At 66.2% G+C, this 16,906-nt stretch overlaps 3 protein-coding genes across 3 annotated transcripts; all 3 read right to left on the bottom strand.

Moving 5' to 3' along the window:
* Positions 1–703: 703 nt before the first annotated feature.
* SLC23A1 (solute carrier family 23 member 1) lies at positions 704–5,328 on the bottom strand. The gene is made up of 15 exons (XM_049829367.1): positions 5,293–5,328; positions 4,741–4,812; positions 4,392–4,493; positions 4,122–4,279; positions 3,939–4,027; positions 3,777–3,844; positions 3,503–3,684; positions 3,272–3,392; positions 3,004–3,160; positions 2,667–2,814; positions 2,444–2,549; positions 2,225–2,354; positions 1,826–1,969; positions 1,577–1,672; positions 704–1,397 (listed from the first exon to the last, which is right to left on the bottom strand). Exons 1-15 carry the CDS (start codon positions 5,326–5,328, stop codon positions 1,144–1,146), a joined length of 1,863 nt encoding a protein of 620 aa, XP_049685324.1. The 3' UTR covers positions 704–1,143.
* A 316-nt stretch (positions 5,329–5,644) lies between these two features.
* Positions 5,645–6,964, bottom strand: MZB1 (marginal zone B and B1 cell specific protein). Its single transcript, XM_049829518.1, has 4 exons — positions 6,773–6,964; positions 6,331–6,437; positions 6,076–6,180; positions 5,645–5,984 (listed from the first exon to the last, which is right to left on the bottom strand). Exons 1-4 carry the CDS (start codon positions 6,962–6,964, stop codon positions 5,807–5,809), a joined length of 582 nt encoding a protein of 193 aa, XP_049685475.1. The 3' UTR covers positions 5,645–5,806.
* Positions 6,965–7,813: 849 nt separating this feature from the next.
* Positions 7,814–15,769, bottom strand: PROB1 (proline rich basic protein 1). The gene is made up of 2 exons (XM_049829811.1): positions 11,797–15,769; positions 7,814–11,742 (listed from the first exon to the last, which is right to left on the bottom strand). The coding sequence occupies exons 1-2, from the start codon at positions 12,514–12,516 to the stop codon at positions 7,951–7,953; spliced, it is 4,512 nt and encodes a 1,503-aa protein (XP_049685768.1). The 5' UTR covers positions 12,517–15,769; the 3' UTR covers positions 7,814–7,950.
* Between the last annotated feature and the right edge of the window lie 1,137 nt (positions 15,770–16,906).

Genomic DNA, 16,906 nt, shown 5'->3' with positions numbered 1-16,906 from the left:
GGGAGGGGACACAGCTGACCAAAAGGGTATTGCACACCGTGTAACGTCATGTTCAGCGACAAAACTGGGACAGCAGCAGAAAAGCGAGGGCTCTTCCGCTGCTCAGAGCCTGGCTGAGCATTTGCATCACTTAGGGTTTTTTGGTGGTTATTTTTTTCCCCTCTTATTAAACTGTCCTTGTCTCAACCCATGGGTTTTCTCACTTCTGCTCTTTTGCTCAGGCTGGGGAGCAAGCGTGTGGCCGTGCCACCACGCCAGTGTGGCCAGACCGCGACAGGGTCACGCAATGCTGGCTTCAGCTTTTCGATTTTAGTGCTAAACCGAAGCCCAGAAATGGGCTTGACTCTGTCAGCCATTGCAGTGAGGCCGTCGGCTGCCCTCTGTGCCTGCTGCTGAAAACCAACCGGCTGCACGAGGCAGTGCTTCGCTGGAGCGGCCGGGATAAAGCCATCTGTCCGGTGCTCCCCGTATCAGGACGGGTTTGCCAAGGGCTTGTGCTCAACCACCCCTCCCGCTGCACTAGGGTTCGGGCAGAAGCCCACCTCACACGCAGTTGCTAGAGCTGGACAAAATCTGGCGTGTCTCCACGGTGGGCAGCCCAGGAGGGACCGTGGAAAGCAGCTGAAGCCTTCGCAACGCAGAAGGGACGAGGGGACGGTGCAGGATGCAGCAAAGACACTGGTAGAGCAAGTGGGCTTGCATTGTTTATTTTATTATTTTTAATGTATGATCTTAAAATGGGCATTCTAACGCTGGTCTGGATACTGTACCCACACAGAGCCCTCTTCAGCTGCTGGGCAGCCCTGCTGAAGCTGAGGGCGCAGCATGAAAATCTGTGGCCCCAGGTGGGAGTTTGTGGCTCCGGCCATCTCCAATGGTGGCTGAGCTTCAGCAAGTGCTGAATGAGTCTCAACCAGCTAAAGCTTGAGGTGAAGCAATGACATGGGGGTTGGTGGTCCTCAGGCCTGTACCCCAGGAGCTCAGGATGTCCCTGAAAGGCAACTTGGAGTTTCCCTAGCCCTGTGTTCAAGACGAGCACCACAAGCCTTGGCTTTGGACTTGGCGGGTGCTAACGAACACCGACAGCACCCGCGGGAGCTCGCCTCGGCTTCTCCGGCACCGGGGTGCGATCCCTCCCCTCGCTCAGACCTTCGTGCACACAGAGAGCCCGTCCGCCATACCCTGCACGTCTGTGGCCACCGCCGCGGCGTCGCTGCCCCGCGCCCGGCCCTTAAACCCCGTGAACACCGGGCAGATGGGCACACGCTTCAACCACCGGCTCCTCCTCACCACGCTCATCCCAAAGGGGAAGTCATAGCTCCTCAAGCTGGCTCTCGCCGTGCTGTCTGAGTGCGCGCCCGCCTTCCACTGCACCAGCCCTCGCTCCTCCTGCGTCCCTGTGGCAGCCGGCATCGTGTCAGTCGAGACCCCCGGTGCCTGCCCACCCGCAGCGGGGATGCCCAGCATCAGCCCCCACCTCACCCTGCGATCCCCTCTTGCAGCTCTAAACCAAAATGAATCTGCCTCCAACGCCATCCCCCCGCTTCCTCCCCCTGGCTCCGACTGCTTTAAATACCCGGGATGGTGTTGTCCAGGATGAAGGCGATGGTGCCCCCGACGAACATCTCTGTCGTTAGCAGCACCGTCAGTATCTGGTCCAGCTCGGGGACGCCTGCGAGAGCACAGGGACTGAGCCGGTGCGTGTGAGATAAGCTGGATTTTCCCAATTAATAGCTGCTTGCTAGGGGTGGGCAAGTGCCCGTGAGCTCTGCCCTCCTCTCTCCCTAAACACCCAAAATCGGGGCTTTTCATGGCTGGCAGGTACCTGTGTTAATGGCCTTGGGTTGGGAATCCAGGTAGTTTGGCAGTGTCAGCCCAAAAAACATGGCGAAGCCCAGCACGAAGAGATTGCGGGAGGAGTTCATGTCGACGAACTGCAGGTTGGAGAGGCCGACGGCCGTGATCATGCCTGCCAGCAGAGACGGCGGCTGCGTTGCAGGCAGGCAGAGATGCCCACGCTGCTGCTGCCGGCTGGGAGCCGCGCGTTTGGGTGGGCTGCCCGCGAAGGCAGCGAGGGGCGTTCAAATGCAGGTGTGGTTCAACCTGAAACCTCAAAGCCCATCCTACATCCCTTGAGCTCGCCAGCCCCCGAATCTCCAGGGAAATGGCCCAGGGCTGGCGATAACAGCACCCCGGGTTTGAGAGGCGGCTGCGGCGAGGTTACCGAATAAGGTGCAGAACATCCCGCCGAGGATGGGGTCGGGCAGAGAGGCGAACAGCGCCGTGAACTTTCCGATGGTCCCCAACACGAGCATGATCCCGGCCCCGTACTGTATCACCCTCCTGCTCCCCACCTGCATGAAAAGACCACCAGCGGGTGACGGCGCCTGTCGTTCCCCCCCCCCACCCCGGCTAAGCTGGGACCCCTGCCCGGCCCCGGTACCTTCGTGATGCCCAAGACGCCGATGTTGGGGCTGGAGGAGGTGGAGCCGTTGCCGGTTCCCAACAGCCCCGCAATGATGCAGGAGATGCCTTCGGTGAAAATGCCTCTGGGGACCAACGCAAACGGGCTGGTCTCCACCACCGCTCTCCCGCAGCATCCCTGCCCGGTCCCCAGGGATGCCACGGCGCGGGCAGGGTACAGGCGTGGGGCCGGCTGGCTCTACCTGTTAATGGCGTGCACGGGGGGAGCTGGGGCTCCCGCCAGCCGGGCGCAGGAGTAGTAGTCCCCGATGGACTCGATAATGCCTGCCAGCGTGGCGCTGAACATGCCCAGCACGGCCGCCGAGGTCACTGTGGGCAGACCCCACTGGCCTGCCCGGGGGGGTGGGCAGAGCAGGGTGTCAGGGTGGGGGCACCCAGCCCCTCATCAGTGCCACTTTGGGGCCCCCCACCCCCCCCGGACGCTTCCCAGCCCTGGTGATGCCGTGCCAGGTCCTCGCCTCCCCCAGGGCGAAGGGGTATTGGCAGGACCTGGGTGCCGTGGGGCCGCCTGGCACTCACAAGGGTAGGGGACCCGAAACCAGGGTGCCACGGACAGGATCTCCCCCCGGGCGTCCGTCCTGGCCTTGTAGCCGTACGCCTCGGGCTGGCTGGGGAAAACGCTGGTGCACGTCAGCACGTAGCAGAGCAACCACACCACCATGATGGCCAGGATGATCTGCGGGGCAGAGACCGGGGACACAACCAGCGTTGCTTGCAAATCCACGTGTGGAAAAAGGGGGGATTTCTGGGAGGCCCCAGGACCCGGCAGCTCCCGGCCGGTCCCTACCGGGAACATCTTGAAGATCTGGACGCGGAGCAGGACGAAGCCGCTGCCCCGCCGGTAGCCGGGCAGGCAGATGTTGACGTGTCGCAGGTACTGGGCAAACAAGACAATCAAGAAGATGGTCCTGGGGTAGGGAGGAGAGGAGAGAGATGAGGTCCTTCATGCCCCTGGCATCCTCCTGGCTCCACGGCGGACACCCCTACACCCTTGTCCCCCCCCGTCCCCGTGCCGTACAGCGCGGCGATGCCCCAGTGGGAGCCGGCTCGCTCGCCGGCTGCCTGGAAGACGGAGAGCCCGATGAGGGAGACGGTGGGGGTGACGGTCAGCGGCCCGATGTAGCTGAGCAGCGCCCCGGGGAGCCCCAGCAGCCCGATGGCCACCTCCACCAGGCTGGACACCACGATGGCCCCCTGGATCTGCAGGGCATGGAGGAGAGGGCAGGGGGAGGGGGAGGGTCAGTAGCCTGCTGAGGATTTTGGGGTCCCCCAGGGGTGGTGGTGGGGTGTACCTCTCGCATGCGGGGCTGCCAGACGTGTGAGGTGTTAAGCGGCAGAGTCCAGTTGCCGTAGATCTGCTCTGGGGATGGAGGGGAGGTGAGGTGGTCCCTGGGTGCGGGGGGGGGGAGCGGCTGGACACCCCACACACACACTTTGCACCCCTCCGCCCTCACCTTCAGGCGGGCATCGCCACTTCTCCAGGGCCAGGATGGACTTGGCGGGGACGAGGAAGGCCAGTGCGCTTGCCTGGAAGAGGGGCAGCCTGGGGGGGTGGAAAATGGGACGAGAGGGGACGCCTGCGCCCCGTGGCCTGGGGATGGGCAGCAGGGGGGTCCCCGCCAGGGCAGCGGCTCTACCTGATGCCCACGGTGGTCTGGATGAGGGTGGTGATACCGACGCAGGTGAAGATGGTGCCGATGAGGTAGCTGACGGTGAGCTGGTCCTTGCCCACGCACAGGCTCTCGGCCAGCAGGAAGGGGACGGCGATGGTGCCGCTGAAGCAGGTCAGGTAGTGCTGGGGGGGGGGGGGCGAGGGAGGGGGGACTCAGCGGGGCTGGGGTACCCCACACCACGGGGAGCAGGGGCTGAGGTTCTGCTGATGGGGGTTACCCCCTTCCAGGCCGTACCTGGAAACCGAGCAGGATGCAGAGGTACCAGGGGGGCACGTCCTCGATCCTGTAGAGCATGTCCACCTCTGGCCGGGGGGGCACGGTGCCCGCCCCGGGGTCCTGGCATGTGGTGGCACAGCTCAGCCCTGGCTCACCTTTGGGGCTGGGGACGGGGGGGGGGACGGGGGGGGAGGGCAGGGACACCCTGCACCATCCCCATGGATGGCATAGACTGCCCCAAGGGACCCCCCCCCCGTGCCCTCAGGGATGGGGAGGGGTCCCGGCCAGCCGGTCTCCATCCGATGGTGCATTACAGCAAGATTTGGGGTGGGCGCCATGCTGCCCAGGGGGGTGCCCCGGTACTCACCCTGCCTGCCGCAGGCATCTCCTTCCCAGGGGGACACGGGGGACCGGCAGGAGCGAGAACCGAGTTCCCATTCTGGCAGCGAGGGCAAGGCAGGAGCCAGGTCAGCGTTGTCCCGGGTGTCCCATGGGAACAGGGCTGCGCTTTGCCCCAGAGCCACAGCTTGGCACGCGTGGCTGGTCAGCCACACCCGGCGCCTGCTCTGACCCCCAAGAGGGGTCTGGGCTCCAAAACCCACCGGTCCCTACATGGTGGTTTGTCCCCAGGGGAGGGTGGAGGGCAGTCCCCACTGGCCCTGGGGTGCCCGGAGCACCCTGCGGCTGCCGGGAAGGATGGCACAGCCAGTCCCAGCTGCAGCATCCCAGCACGTCCCCTTGGTCCTGGGCTTTGCCACAGTCCCCAAGCTCACCCCCATCCTTTGCCAGCACCGGCTGGCCACCACAGCCCCGAGGTGGCCATCGTCGGGGTCCGGACCCCCAGTCACCCCCCTCCCTCCCCACTGCCCCAGGGTACGGCCAAGGAGGGGATGGGGACAGGGACGGAGGCCGCGTTCACCTGGGGCTGAGCCAGGTCTCCCGAGCGGGTCCCCATCCTCCGGCGATGCGGCCCCGGCGGCGATGTCGCTGCACGGGGCGTTTTATGGCTGTGGGAAGGACTTTAGTCACCACCCGGGCCGTGGCGCGGGGTGGCGGACTGGAAGGCGGCCATTGGCTGTCGGTTGTGAAACGGGGAGCGCTGCCGTGGGGACGGATCAGCTATTAACTGCTTTAATTAGGACTGGCACCGCCGGGCGGGCCAGGGCACTCCCGCCGTCAACACCGCATCGGTAAAACATTATTGCCGGTGGGTTACAGAGTAATTCCCGGCTCGCGGGGGGTCCGGTGGCACGGGGCACTGGCTGCCACCAGCATCCTCCCAGCACAGCCAGGCTGGGCGTCGAGGGACGGTCACGACGTCGGCGATGGGCGACGCCGGGAAGGCGCCCACCTCCCGGCGCGCTTTTGGCTCTCGCCGGGGACGAAGTCGGCTCCGAAGGTCGCCGGGGCATTAAGCATTAACTGCGCCAGGGCTACAGCTCATTCTGCAGCGCCTTGGGTGGGACCGGCCCCCCGGCTTTGCTGCCGGTGCAGGCTCCCTTCTCCCCATGGCAGAGCAGCTCCCGAAGGGCGGCCGGGCCCCGACGGTGCGCGCCGTAGATCTGCGCTTCTCCCTGCTCGCCCACGTAGCTGTGGCACATCTTGGACAGCCTGCAAGGAGCCGGCTGTGGGTCACACCATGTCCCCCCGCCACGGCGGCCAGGGGACAGTGCCCGGCACCCACCCCTCATTGCCAACTTACCTGCCTGGCCAGGGTCCCCCCATCACCATCACGCTCATGGGCTCCTGTCTCGGCAGCCCCGGCCCCGCCAGCCGCTTCTCCCCATCCAGCTCCTGCACCCCATAGCTGTGGGGAGAGGGAGGGGTTGGGGACACCCCCATCCCCGGGGATACCCCCATCCCTGGGGACATCCCCATCCCCGGGGACATCCATCCCCATCCCCAGGGATAGCCCCATCCCTGGGGACACCCCCATCCTCGGGGACACCCCGCTCACCTCTCCCAGCCCTGTGAGCAGCTCCTCTCCAGCACCTCCATGTAGTCAGACTCGCTCAGCGCCTTCCTGCCCACCTTCCCCTCTGCCCTGCGCAGCTGCTCCTCAATCTGGGGTGAAAAAGGGCAGAAACTGGCCAGTGAGGGCAGCAGCCCCGCCATGACCCCGCTCCCAAGCAGGGATGGGGTCCAGACCCCCTTCCTCATGGCCCTGGCAGACGAAGTACTTTTGCATTGGGGGTGGGAGGGGGGGGTGGGGGGGTGGTGGTGAGGCCATCAGTAGGTGCCAGGGGGCTCGCTGGCCCCAAAGGGCTTTTTTGGGGTGCCAGCGGAGGGCAGCAATCAGCGGTGTGCCCCGGGGGGAGCCGACAGCATCTCCCCAGGCTGGAGCATCCCTGTGAGGGCTCTCACCCCTGGTTTCAGGGTGCCGTCTCCCCAGTCCCCACCTGGAAGGCGATGGCGTAGCAGGCGTCGCAGCGCAGGGATTCGGGCATGTGGGGCGAGAGCCGCTCCTCGGGGCTGAGCCGCGGTGCAGAGATGGAGTGGGCTGGGGTGGCGGGGGGGCCCCCGCACATATCCTCAGCCCCCGTTCCTACCAGCAGGCTCAGGGCCAGCCACGCCGCCAGTGCCGGCCGCATCCTGCCACGATGCCGAAAGTGCTGGGGCGGAGGCACGGGGAGGCTATAAACCCCCCCGGGGCTGGCGAGCGGGCACCGATGCGCAGCCGACGCACCTGCATCCGGCTGACGCGGCCCCGTCCATCCCCGGGGTGTTGGGGCAGGGGGTGGAGAGGGTGTGCACGTGGGGTGTCCCCGACCGAGTGTCCCCTCTCCGGGAGGTTTTCGGTGATATTCAGTCCCGTAGTGCCCGACCCCTCCTCCTTGGCTCAAATCCTTCCTGGGATGGTGTGGACCTACCTGGGTTGGGGCTGGGGTGGGAGTTTGGGGGTCAGGGCTGGGGTTTGGGGTTCGAGGGCTGGGGTTCAGGGCTCCCTGATGACTGCGGAGCCCGCTCCTACTCCCAGGGACTGGGATGCATCTGGTTGACACTCCAGGACAGACGGACGGACTGTGGGGTCCAAGTGCCTCAGCCCCTCAGCTCCCCCAGAGGGGCTGCAGGAGCCCCTCGCACCCCTCCCCCCTTTACAGACTACACAAACGCAGGATGAATACGCAGGGTTTAGTGCTGTCTCAGCATTTTTATTACTATTTCAGGGAGTTCATGCTGCAGCTGTGGCTGTGGGCGGGGGGCTGGCGGTGGCCAGGCCATCATCCCCCTGTGCCCACCAGCCCGGGTTGCCCTCAGGATGGGACCCACACTACTGGGGAATGCAGGGGCCGTGCATCTGGTCCCTTTGCCGGCCGGGGCCCATAACTTCGCCCCCCCCCCCCCCCCCCCCCCCCCCCCCGCCCCGGGACTGCCAGGTGCTTGCATTGGAAAATATCCTTTTTCTCCCCATTCCCACGAGGAGCCGGTGAGGTCTAGCCTGTTACCTCTCGGCACTTCGCCGGCTCAGCCACGAGCAGGGGTCTCTCCTGTACCAGGGGTGATGCCGACTGTGGGGTTACAGCCCAGCTGCTTGGGAAGGGCCGTGCCACGTGGGTCCATCCCTGGCCAAGGACCATCACATCTGGAGCAGCGGTCCCTTCTCGGCCCCCGCAGGGCTGGCACGGGCAGGGGCCTGGCCAGGGCTGGGGCCAGGGCTGGCCCGCATCCCCGTGGGGATGTAGTACAGGCTCTCCAGGTATCCACAGTCAGGACCCCCGGCAGTGGGCGGCCCCTCACCCTTGGGAGCAGAGCTGAAGGTCCCAGAGAAGCTGGGGTTTTCGGCAGCTGGCAGGTCAGGGTGTGCCGGAGAGGGTGCGGAGGGTGCCAGGACCCCTGGGAAACCACCGTAGGGCAGGTAGGGTGGGCCATAGACCCCCGGGGCCATGACCAAGGGGTTGAAAGGAGCCTGGTAGAGCCCGGTGTGTGATGCCACTGGCGGGATGAGCACTTCCAGGTACTGCCCGGTCTCAGGGTCGTAGAGCGTTTTCAGCTGGGGCTGCCGCGGCGGCTCCATGTAGTAGCATTTCCCACTGTCGGGATCAACAAGCATCCTCCGGTGCACGGGCAGGTGGGGGGCGAAGGGCTTGGTGGGGCTTGGTGTGCTCTTGCTGCTCGGCGAGGCACCATCGCTCCTCCTTAGGAAATGGGGAGCATCCTCAAGGCGAGGCTGGGGCTGGGCTGGGGGCAGCGGCACCGGACGCTCTGCAGTGGCTGGGCCCTCGGGGGGCTGGGGCAGAGTGGGCTCGGGGCCAGGTTTGCTCCAGGGCGCTTCCCCACCAGGCAACGGACACGCACTGGTCCCCAGTGGAGCGCTGGCTGGGTTGGGGACCAAAGGGGATCCGAAGGATGAGCTGGCCAAGCTGGAGACTGATGGGTGCCCAAGGGAAGTGGGGACTTGGTTGGTGACCAAGGGGGACCGAAAGGATGAGCTGGCTGGGTTGGGGGCCACGGGGATCCCGAGTGATGAGTTGGCCAGATTAGGGACTGAGGGGGTCCCAAAGGATTCGCTGGATGGGTTGGGGAGCGAGGGGGTCCCAAAGGCTGTGCCACACAGGTTGGGGACCAAGGGGGTCCCAAAGGACGCACTGGTTGTGTAAGGGATCAAGGGGGCCCCGAAAGACTTGTTGGTGGGGTTGGAGACCAAGGGAGTCCCAAATGTTGTGCTGGCCAGGCTGGAGGCTAATGGGAAGCCAAAGGATGAGTTGGTCATGTTGGGGACTGTGGGGGTCCCAAAGGTTGTGCTAGCTGGGTTGGGGACCAAGGGGGTCCCAAAGTATGCACTGGCTGGGTTGGGGACTGCAGGGGTCCCAAAGGACATGCTGGCCAGATTGGGGACTGCAGGGGTCCCAAAGGACATGCTGGCCAGATTGGGGATTGCAGGGGTCCCAAAGGATGTGCTGGCCGGGTTGGGGACGGCAGGGGTCCCAAAGGACATGCTGGCCAGATTGGGGATTGCAGGGGTCCCAAAGGATGTGCTGGCTGGGTTGGGGACTGCAGGGGTCCCGAAGGACATGCTGGCCAGATTGGGGATTGCAGGGGTCCCAAAGGATGTGCTGGCTGGGTTGGGGACTGCAGGGGTCCCAAAGGACGCGCTGGCTGGGTTGGGGACCGCAGCGGTCCCAAAGGACGCGCTGGCTGGGTTGGGGACTGCAGGGGTCCCAAAGGATGTGCTGGCTGGGTTGGGGACCGCAGCGGTCCCAAAGGACGCGCTGGCTGGGTTGGGGACCGAAGGGGTCCCAAGGGATGCACCGGCCGGGTTGGGGGCTGAGGGCAGCTTTGGCATTGGAGAGGATTTGGGGGCTTTCACAGGAATCGCTAAGTAGTTGGAGTTCTCTGCCGGGGCAGCAGGAATGTATGGCTCGGTGGCTGCTGGCCACTTCGGTAAATGTTCCCAGGCCTCCCTCCTCTCCGGCAGCCGGCCAGAGGGACCTTCCCCGCCCTCCCCAGCTCGAAACGGGGCAGCAGGGCCGGTGCCACCGACGGAACTGCCGGTCCCTGCTGACACCGGCCGGCTGCCTGGCTGCTTCTGCCTCTGCTCGCTTGTGGGCGGCTCTGGCACGCTTCCCGCTGCCGGTTTCACAGGCTGTGGGTACGCGCTGCTGCCGGCCAGGGGTCTGGCTTGGGGGTCCCCGCTGTTGCCGCTGCCGTGCCGCTGCACCGTTGACTCAGGCCCCTCAGTAGCGTGGAGCTCTCCGGTGCCGCCACGGCCGTGTCCCTCCTTTCCCTCCGTGGGACTTGGCGGCGGTGGTGGGAGGAGAACGGTCTTCTCTGTCCGCAGCACCGTGCTGCTCTGAGACGGGGAGCCCTCCCTGGCCGCCGCTGGGGACCGCCGGCCCACCAGGACGTGGAGGTGGGTCTCCACGTGCGGGACCCCCTCAGCCACCGCTGCCCGCGGCGGCACCCTGAGCTCGCTCCGCTCCCGGCGTGGGGGGGATGCCGGCGGCCCCTCCGCGGTAGCCGACCCCCTCCGCGTGGCCTGGACCCTCGTGATGTGGACGGGGGAGCCCCGGGTGGGCGAGGGCCGGCTGCCGGGGAGCTTTGCGGGGCCCTCGGCACACGCCGCGGCTGGCTCTTGGCCGGCAGCCGCCAGCGCCTCCTCGTCCCCCGGCTCCGTCGCTGGCTCCCGCCGGCAGACCGAGGTGCAGTGGATGACAAGCGGGGTGGCCGGTGGCGGCTCCCCGCCACTCGCCGGTGCTGCGGTGCCACGGGGTGCGCCGACGGTCCCGAAGCCGAGGCTGTAGCTGCTCTTCACCAGTTTGCGCACGTCCCGGGGCTGCGGGATGCGCACCTTCCTCTTCTCTTCTGGCTCAGGGGGGGTGGCCGGCGTGGACCCCTGGGCTGGGGTGCCGGGGCTTGGTGGCTGGCGGGGTGCTGACAGCGGCTTCTCGTCCTGCCGACTCCGCGGCACCAGCCTCACCTCCTGCGCCCGGGAGGTGAAGAGGCGGCACGGCGGCATGGCGGGCAGCGCCCGGCTGTCGGCCTCGAAGGGGAGGGTTTGGGGGTGGCTGGGGTGGATGGCTCGCTGCTTCAAGCTGGGCCATGGCTTCAGCGCTCTCTCAAATCTGGGGGCAACGTCCAGCACCTTCCCCACCCCGGGGTGGGCTTCGAACAAGGCGCGTGCTCGCCGGTAGCTGGTCCTCTCTGACGTTGGCTCCTCGGTGGCACCGGGCAGCCGGTGGCCCTCCAGCACCTCCTGGTACTTCATCCTCTGGTTGAGTTCGTTGAAGGTTGTCTTCAGCTTGCAGACGCTCTCCCTCGTTGCCTCGCTCAGCACCACCCCCTTGGCGGGATGGGTGGTGGTGGTGGTGGCATCCCCCCTGGCCACCGCGGCCACCGCGGCCATCGGCATCCCCCCGCCTCGCAGCTCCTCGGCCGAGAAGCTGCAGTCCGAGCGGGAGAGCGAGCTGGACTTGCCCTCCAAGCCGTCCCCCGGCAGGTCGGTGCCAGCAGAGGACGGCCCCGAGGAAGTTGAGCTGCCCCGCAGCCCCTTCTGCTCTATCTTGATCCTCTGCTCGTACTGCATTTTCTTGGCGAGGACGTTTTTCACCAGGCAAGAGGCTGCTCTGGTCTTGCCGGCGTCAGCATCCAGGGAGGCCGTCTTCACGAACTGCTTGTAGTTGAGCCTGAAGTCCTCTCCGACAGCCCTGCCCTTGCTGAGGGGCTCCTTCCTGGCGGGGGACAGGGGTTGGGGGGCCGGGCCATCCCCCCGGGGGCCGAAACCCGTCTCCTTCCTCTCCTTCCTCTTCAGCAGGATCTGGCGCTTGGGGACGGTCCTCTTCTTGCAATGGCCCTTCCTGGCCTCGCCGCTCTCCAGCTCCACATCCACGCACTCAAACTGCTCCTTACTCAGCAAGCCCAGCAGCTCCCCGTCCACGCCGGCGGGGAAGGGCCAGCCCACCCCGCCGTGGACGGCTGCGGCCATACCCCGGGGCTCGCCGCCAGCCGCCGGCGGCCACCGCCGCGGCCGCCCGCCGTCCTCCGACAGCGAGTTGGAAAGGCTGGAGGAGGTGTGGGAGCTGCACATGTCGAGGCGAGCGCCGGGGAGACCCGAGAGGCTGCGGAAAGCTCTGGCCGTCAGCGCCCGCACCTCGCCGTCCGCCTCGTCCGAATCGCTGGGTGCCCCGCCGAGCATCCCCCCGGGCTGCCGGGGCAGAGCCGGCTCCCCGCCGGCGGCGGCGGTGGCAGCGACGGGCTGCCGGTCCCCGCCGAGGGGACCCATCCTGCCCCCCTGCCCCGGGCTATTCTTAGCCGCGAGGGACAGCTGAGCCCGCTGCGGGCGGGCGAGGGGGCCGGGCGGCGGGGGGACGCCGGGGGCCCCCGTCGGAGCCCAGCGCCCCGGGGCAGCCCCCTCGGCACGGCCACCCCGTCGCCCCGTGTCCCAGGTGGGCGTCCCCTCCTCGTCCAGAAACTCCAGGCAGTCCTTGAAGGTCTCCGTCCCCTCCGAGCACAGGGCGGAGTGGTAAGAGGAGACGGAAGAGCCGGACATGCTCTTGGCGAGGTCGTCGCGGGGGAGGCAGGGGAGGTGGCCCTCCTCCTCCGACGTGGACCGCCGGCCCTCGCCGCCGCTGCGGGGACCCTCGCCGTCGGCGCCGGGCAGCTCGGCGTGGGAGAGCAGGACGGGGTCCCTCTTCCCGCGGGGCATCGCGGCAGGGATGACCCTCAGGGTTGCCAGCTGGTGCCGGGGGACCCTTCTCGGTGCCGGGGACGCTCTGCCGGGGACGCTGGCTCGACCTTCTGGCTGCCTCGCCGTCACGGCGGCTGGACCCAGCGGCAGGATGGAGCAGCCCCTCGATCACATGGACGTCAGCGAGCGCCAGCCCAGGGGAGGCAATGCCAAGCACGTTGCAGGGATGCCACCACCGCCCCCGGCCTCAGGGGTCTGCCGGGGGGCTGCCAGCACTGTCCCCTGCCCCCTCGCCCGACGCCACCGCTCCCCAAACCCGCCGGCGAGGTGCCGGCCATCCCTGTGCCCCACAGAGGTACCGGGGCCGTGGGCCCCGGCGCAGCGGGCCGGGCTGCCCTGGAGCTGGGGAACCCACAGACCCCTCTAGGGACATCCCATCCCCGTGCGGAGAGCACGGCCGGACCCCAGGCTGCTGCTCCATCCCCGCAATGGCTCCTTTCCTGGTGACTCTGCCCGCCTCGCTGCACAGACGGCGTGTCCCCATCCTGGGGGCTTCCCCCAAAACCACCCTGCCCCAAGCAGCAGCTCCCCCAGAACTAATCGCAAGCAGTCAGGAGCAAACGCAAGGCTTGAAATCAAACCAGGTACCGAGCACCTCCAGGACTCACAAGGGCCAAACGATGGATGGCTACTATTTGCCTTTTTTCGGGGACCCAAAGCAAGCAGTCAGGGCGCTCGGCATGGCATGAGGGTCTCCGCAGCTTGCCGGCCCTAACCACCACCAGTGGAGCTCAGTCCCGGCTTTCGGGGGGGATTTTTGCAGTGAAGCAATGGCAGCAGGTGCTCCCCGGCAGTGCCAGCCCTGGAGCAACCTGATGCCCAAGTTGTCTGGGTTCATGCAGGGACTAAATTTAAACCTTGGCAAGGAAAAGGAGAGGAAAGCTTCCCTGATAGCTGGCCTGGCACTTAACCCTTTGCTGCTGAGCAGGGCTGTGCTTGCATGTCGCATTTGTGCCCACGGGGAGCGGAGGTGACCTGCTGTGGTTGGCACCGGCCAGCGCGGTGGCTTTGTGCAAGACAGTGTGTGCGGGGATTTCAAATCCCCAAATCCCTACAACCCGGCTTTGCAGGGAGCCAGTGGGATGCAGCTCCTGGGGAGGACCTCCTGGATGGCACGCTGCACCCCAAAACCTTGGGCTGCTGCTTGGGTGCTGCAACCACCCTACGGTCCCCATGTAAGGGGGGGTCCAGCTCTCAGCCTGGGGCTGGCCAGGAGCATCCCCGAGCCCCCCCCCCCCCCCGTGCCTGGCTGACAGCAGGGCAGCCCGGCGGACGCCTGCTGAGTCACTGCTGGCTCCAGCCCCAGCACAGCCCAGCCGGGAGCACGGCGGGGACCTGCCCGCAGCCCCTGCCCGCTGCTGGATTTGCGGTGCTGGGGGGGACGTACAGACCCACAACGGGAGAGGGGACGCAGCTCCCCCTGGGACTAAGCTGTCCCCAGCCAGTCCAGATCCCAGAGAGACAGTGTTTCGTTCCCTCTCCTCCACCAAGGGTTGTGCCCAGCGTCCCGGGGCCGCTGGTAGCTGGTGGGAAAGGGAGGTTGGTCCAGCCTGGGGTCACCGTTGTCCGGCTGAGCCTCCCCGGGGTGCCTTGTCGATGCCTTCGGTGCATCCAGGGTACCACTACTGGGGGAGAGGTGGAAGGTCAGAGAAGGTACAAGGGGAACAATGGGCTGCGGGCACTGGTGAAGCTCTGGGTAAGGTAAAATAATCAGCTCGGGGAGGACCACCGCAGCTCTCCCTGGGCACGAAGGGAAAAGTCTTTGCACCACTCCCTACAGGTCCTGCTGTCCTGGCAGCGGGTGCAAGGCAGGTTTAGGGCAACGACTCGTATAAGAGCTTTGAAGCGTTCCTCTCCCTCTTTTCCAGCACTAGCACTAGGCACAGTTCTTGCTGCTGCTGCACCTTTCACTGACACCCGGGTCCTGCCAAAACCGAAACAGTCAGAGCGTCAACAGCTGCAACAAGTGGTATGGCAATACCGGAGGCTGCGAGGGTGGCTGGAAAGTACCGCTGCACACCCAGCCGTTCATCTTCTTCCCTGGCACCTGCTCTCAGTGCTGCGGGAGACGGGATGGCCCCATACACTCCCTGCTCCATCGGGCCAGCTCTGTGGAAAAAGCGTGGCCGGGTTGCAGCAAGGACTGCCGGCTTGACTGGTTTCTTCCAACAACCCCGAGGCTGCCACGAACAACCTGTCTGGGTGTGCTGCTGAGGCACAGAGGGAACCGGCTGGGCAGTCCTGTCTCACCGCCCCGGCTGCAGCCTGAGGCTGCCAGCAACCTGCTGGGCAAGAGCCCTGCTCCAGCGCCAGCATCTCCTCCTCCTGGTCCTTGGGTTCACCCCCACCCCCCCCCGGCCTCGGTGCGGCTTGTGATTTCTAAACAAGAGAGAGGAGGGTGTAGTGGAGATCCCCGGGGTTCTCCTACCAACCAAAATACAACCACTTTAGGTTAAGAGGCTGTAAACTCGTCTTCCAGCACCCAGAGCAGTTGGGGTGTGTGTGGGAGCAGCCTGTTAGGCACAAGCACGTTACAGAACAACGGGCGGCCCCAGGCTGAGCCAGACTTGCTAATTAAACACCGATCTACTTTTATGTTTAAGCCAGCATGATACCGCCTGTAGACTCACCATCGCATTTGCTTATTAACTTGGTTTGTTGTGCCAGCTCTGTGCGTGCTCGCCTCTCAACGCTGGCAAGCTTGAACGAGAGGCAGCAAGGAGGAAGATGAAGGCTGCTGGTAGCTGCCAAAAGCAGGATGCGCCTCTCCCACGCCGGAGCTACTTTTCGCAACTCCAGAGGAGCAGGAAACACTGGCCCTGCTCGGCAGAGGCTTTCGAAGCTGCCTCTGGGGTTTGGAAGGGAACCGGGCATCCCAACCACGCCGGCAGCTCCGACAAATCTCACGCGCTTCAGTACCCGAGGCTGGGATGCACGGGCCCGGGGGCAGATACGAACAGCCCGGCTGGCCCCAGCCTGCAAACGGATCGGCCTCCGAGTCCGTGCAAGGACTCCACGCCGCCACCTTCCTCTCCGCGGCACCGACCGCGGCTCACGGCCACGCGTGGGGGGTGACGCCCGAGCAGGCGCCCTCGAAGCTCCGCTCTGCCGAGACTGCGGTTTCAAGCGCCAGCTCCCAGAGTGCGGGCCCAGGGTGGAGCAGGAGGGATCCCGCCGGCCCCACGGGCGTTATTTTGGGGCCGTGACCCGCAGGGGGCTCCCAGGGTCACACCTCCCCCCCCCCCCCCCCCTCCGGCTGACCGCCAGCGCCACGGGCGGACCCCGCTGCGCCCGCGGGCGTGGCCTGCGCAGGCCCCTCCCTCCCCGCACAGCAAGGGAAGGCGTGGCTGGCGGGACCCCTCCCACCTCGAGGCCCCGCCCCCAGAGCGGCAGGCCCTGTCAGTCGCACCCCCTCCTCAGATAGGGATGGGTGATAGCAACCCCCCCCTACCCGCTCCCCTCACCCCCCGATCCCGATCCCGGTCCCGGTCCCGGTCCCGATCCCCGCCGCTCGCTGCGGACCGCCAGCGCCTCGGCGAGGTGCCGCGGCTGGCGGTCCGCCCACGACCTCAGGGCCCGCCGCCATCTCCCGCTCCGCCGCGGCAAATGGCGGCCGCCGTCACCAGGCCTTCTCCGTCTCCTAGCAACGCGCGCGCCTGCCCCCCCCCCCGGCGTAAAGAGGCCGCGGCCGGGCCACCCCGCTCCCGCCCCGCAGCGAGCGCGCCCGTCGCGTCCCCTGCCCCGGAGCCGAACCGGGACCGCGGCTCCGCAAGCCGAGGAAGGGCTCGGCCTCCACCGAGGCCCCGGGGAATACCCGCGGCTCTCCCGGGCTCGCCGCCGCCTGGGGCGGGCTGTCGCCGCGGGGGCGGCGGTCAGTTCCTCGCCCATCCCCGCGGCCGCTGCCGCCATTTCGCGTGGAACAAACTCCCAGACAGCACCATTCTCTCTTGTTTCAAAGTCAGGCTTTTACCACGGTACAGACAGGCACAGAAATGTCAAGTCTTTCGTTAAAAAAAACCCAATATATATATATAAACACCCATTTGCAAGTCCCAGGTATTCCCCAAGAAACGAGAGCATCCCACGGCACTGCTCCCAAGGGAACGGGCCTGCTCAGGGAACACCTTTTTCTCCCTTTAGAGACCCAAGAAATTCTCAGAAGTCAATGGCAAGTAACCTTTGGTTAATGACAGCAATGCATTTCAACAGCCACGGGCACGAGATAATGATTTTCCTTTTGAGTAGGATGCCAGCGCTTTACAAAAGGAAGGTCTTGTGCTCGTCACTGAAGACATTGTGGAGCCAAATGCCCTTATTCACAGCGTACAACACTGGCATGCAAATAGTC

This window comes from Accipiter gentilis, chromosome 26 (assembly GCF_929443795.1).
Source record: "Accipiter gentilis chromosome 26, bAccGen1.1, whole genome shotgun sequence".
Lineage (NCBI taxonomy): Eukaryota > Metazoa > Chordata > Aves > Accipitriformes > Accipitridae > Astur > Astur gentilis.
This window is presented reverse-complemented; position numbering and strand designations above follow the sequence as displayed.

Excerpts from the sequence above, each read along its gene's own strand:
- SLC23A1 (XM_049829367.1), bottom strand. The coding sequence starts at position 5,328 with ATGGGGACCCGCTCGGGAGACCTGGCTCAGCCCCAG. Across the intron at positions 3,845-3,938 it reads GTGGCGATGCCCGCCTGAAG|AGCAGATCTACGGCAACTGG; the intron begins GTGAGGGCGGAG and ends CTCCATCCCCAG. Across the intron at positions 1,398-1,576 it reads CCTGGACAACACCATCCCGG|GGACGCAGGAGGAGCGAGGG; the intron begins GTATTTAAAGCA and ends CGGCTGCCACAG.
- MZB1 (XM_049829518.1), bottom strand. The coding sequence starts at position 6,964 with ATGCGGCCGGCACTGGCGGCGTGGCTGGCCCTGAGCCTGCTGGTAGGA. Across the intron at positions 6,181-6,330 it reads TGCTCACAGGGCTGGGAGAG|CTATGGGGTGCAGGAGCTGG; the intron begins GTGAGCGGGGTG and ends CTCTCCCCACAG. Across the intron at positions 5,985-6,075 it reads GGGGGACCCTGGCCAGGCAG|GCTGTCCAAGATGTGCCACA; the intron begins GTAAGTTGGCAA and ends GGCTCCTTGCAG.
- PROB1 (XM_049829811.1), bottom strand. The coding sequence starts at position 12,516 with ATGCCCCGCGGGAAGAGGGACCCCGTCCTGCTCTCCCACGCCGAGCTG. Across the intron at positions 11,743-11,796 it reads CTGGCGGCGAGCCCCGGGGT|GGGGAGCTGCTGGGCTTGCT; the intron begins ATGGCCGCAGCC and ends GCCGGCGTGGAC.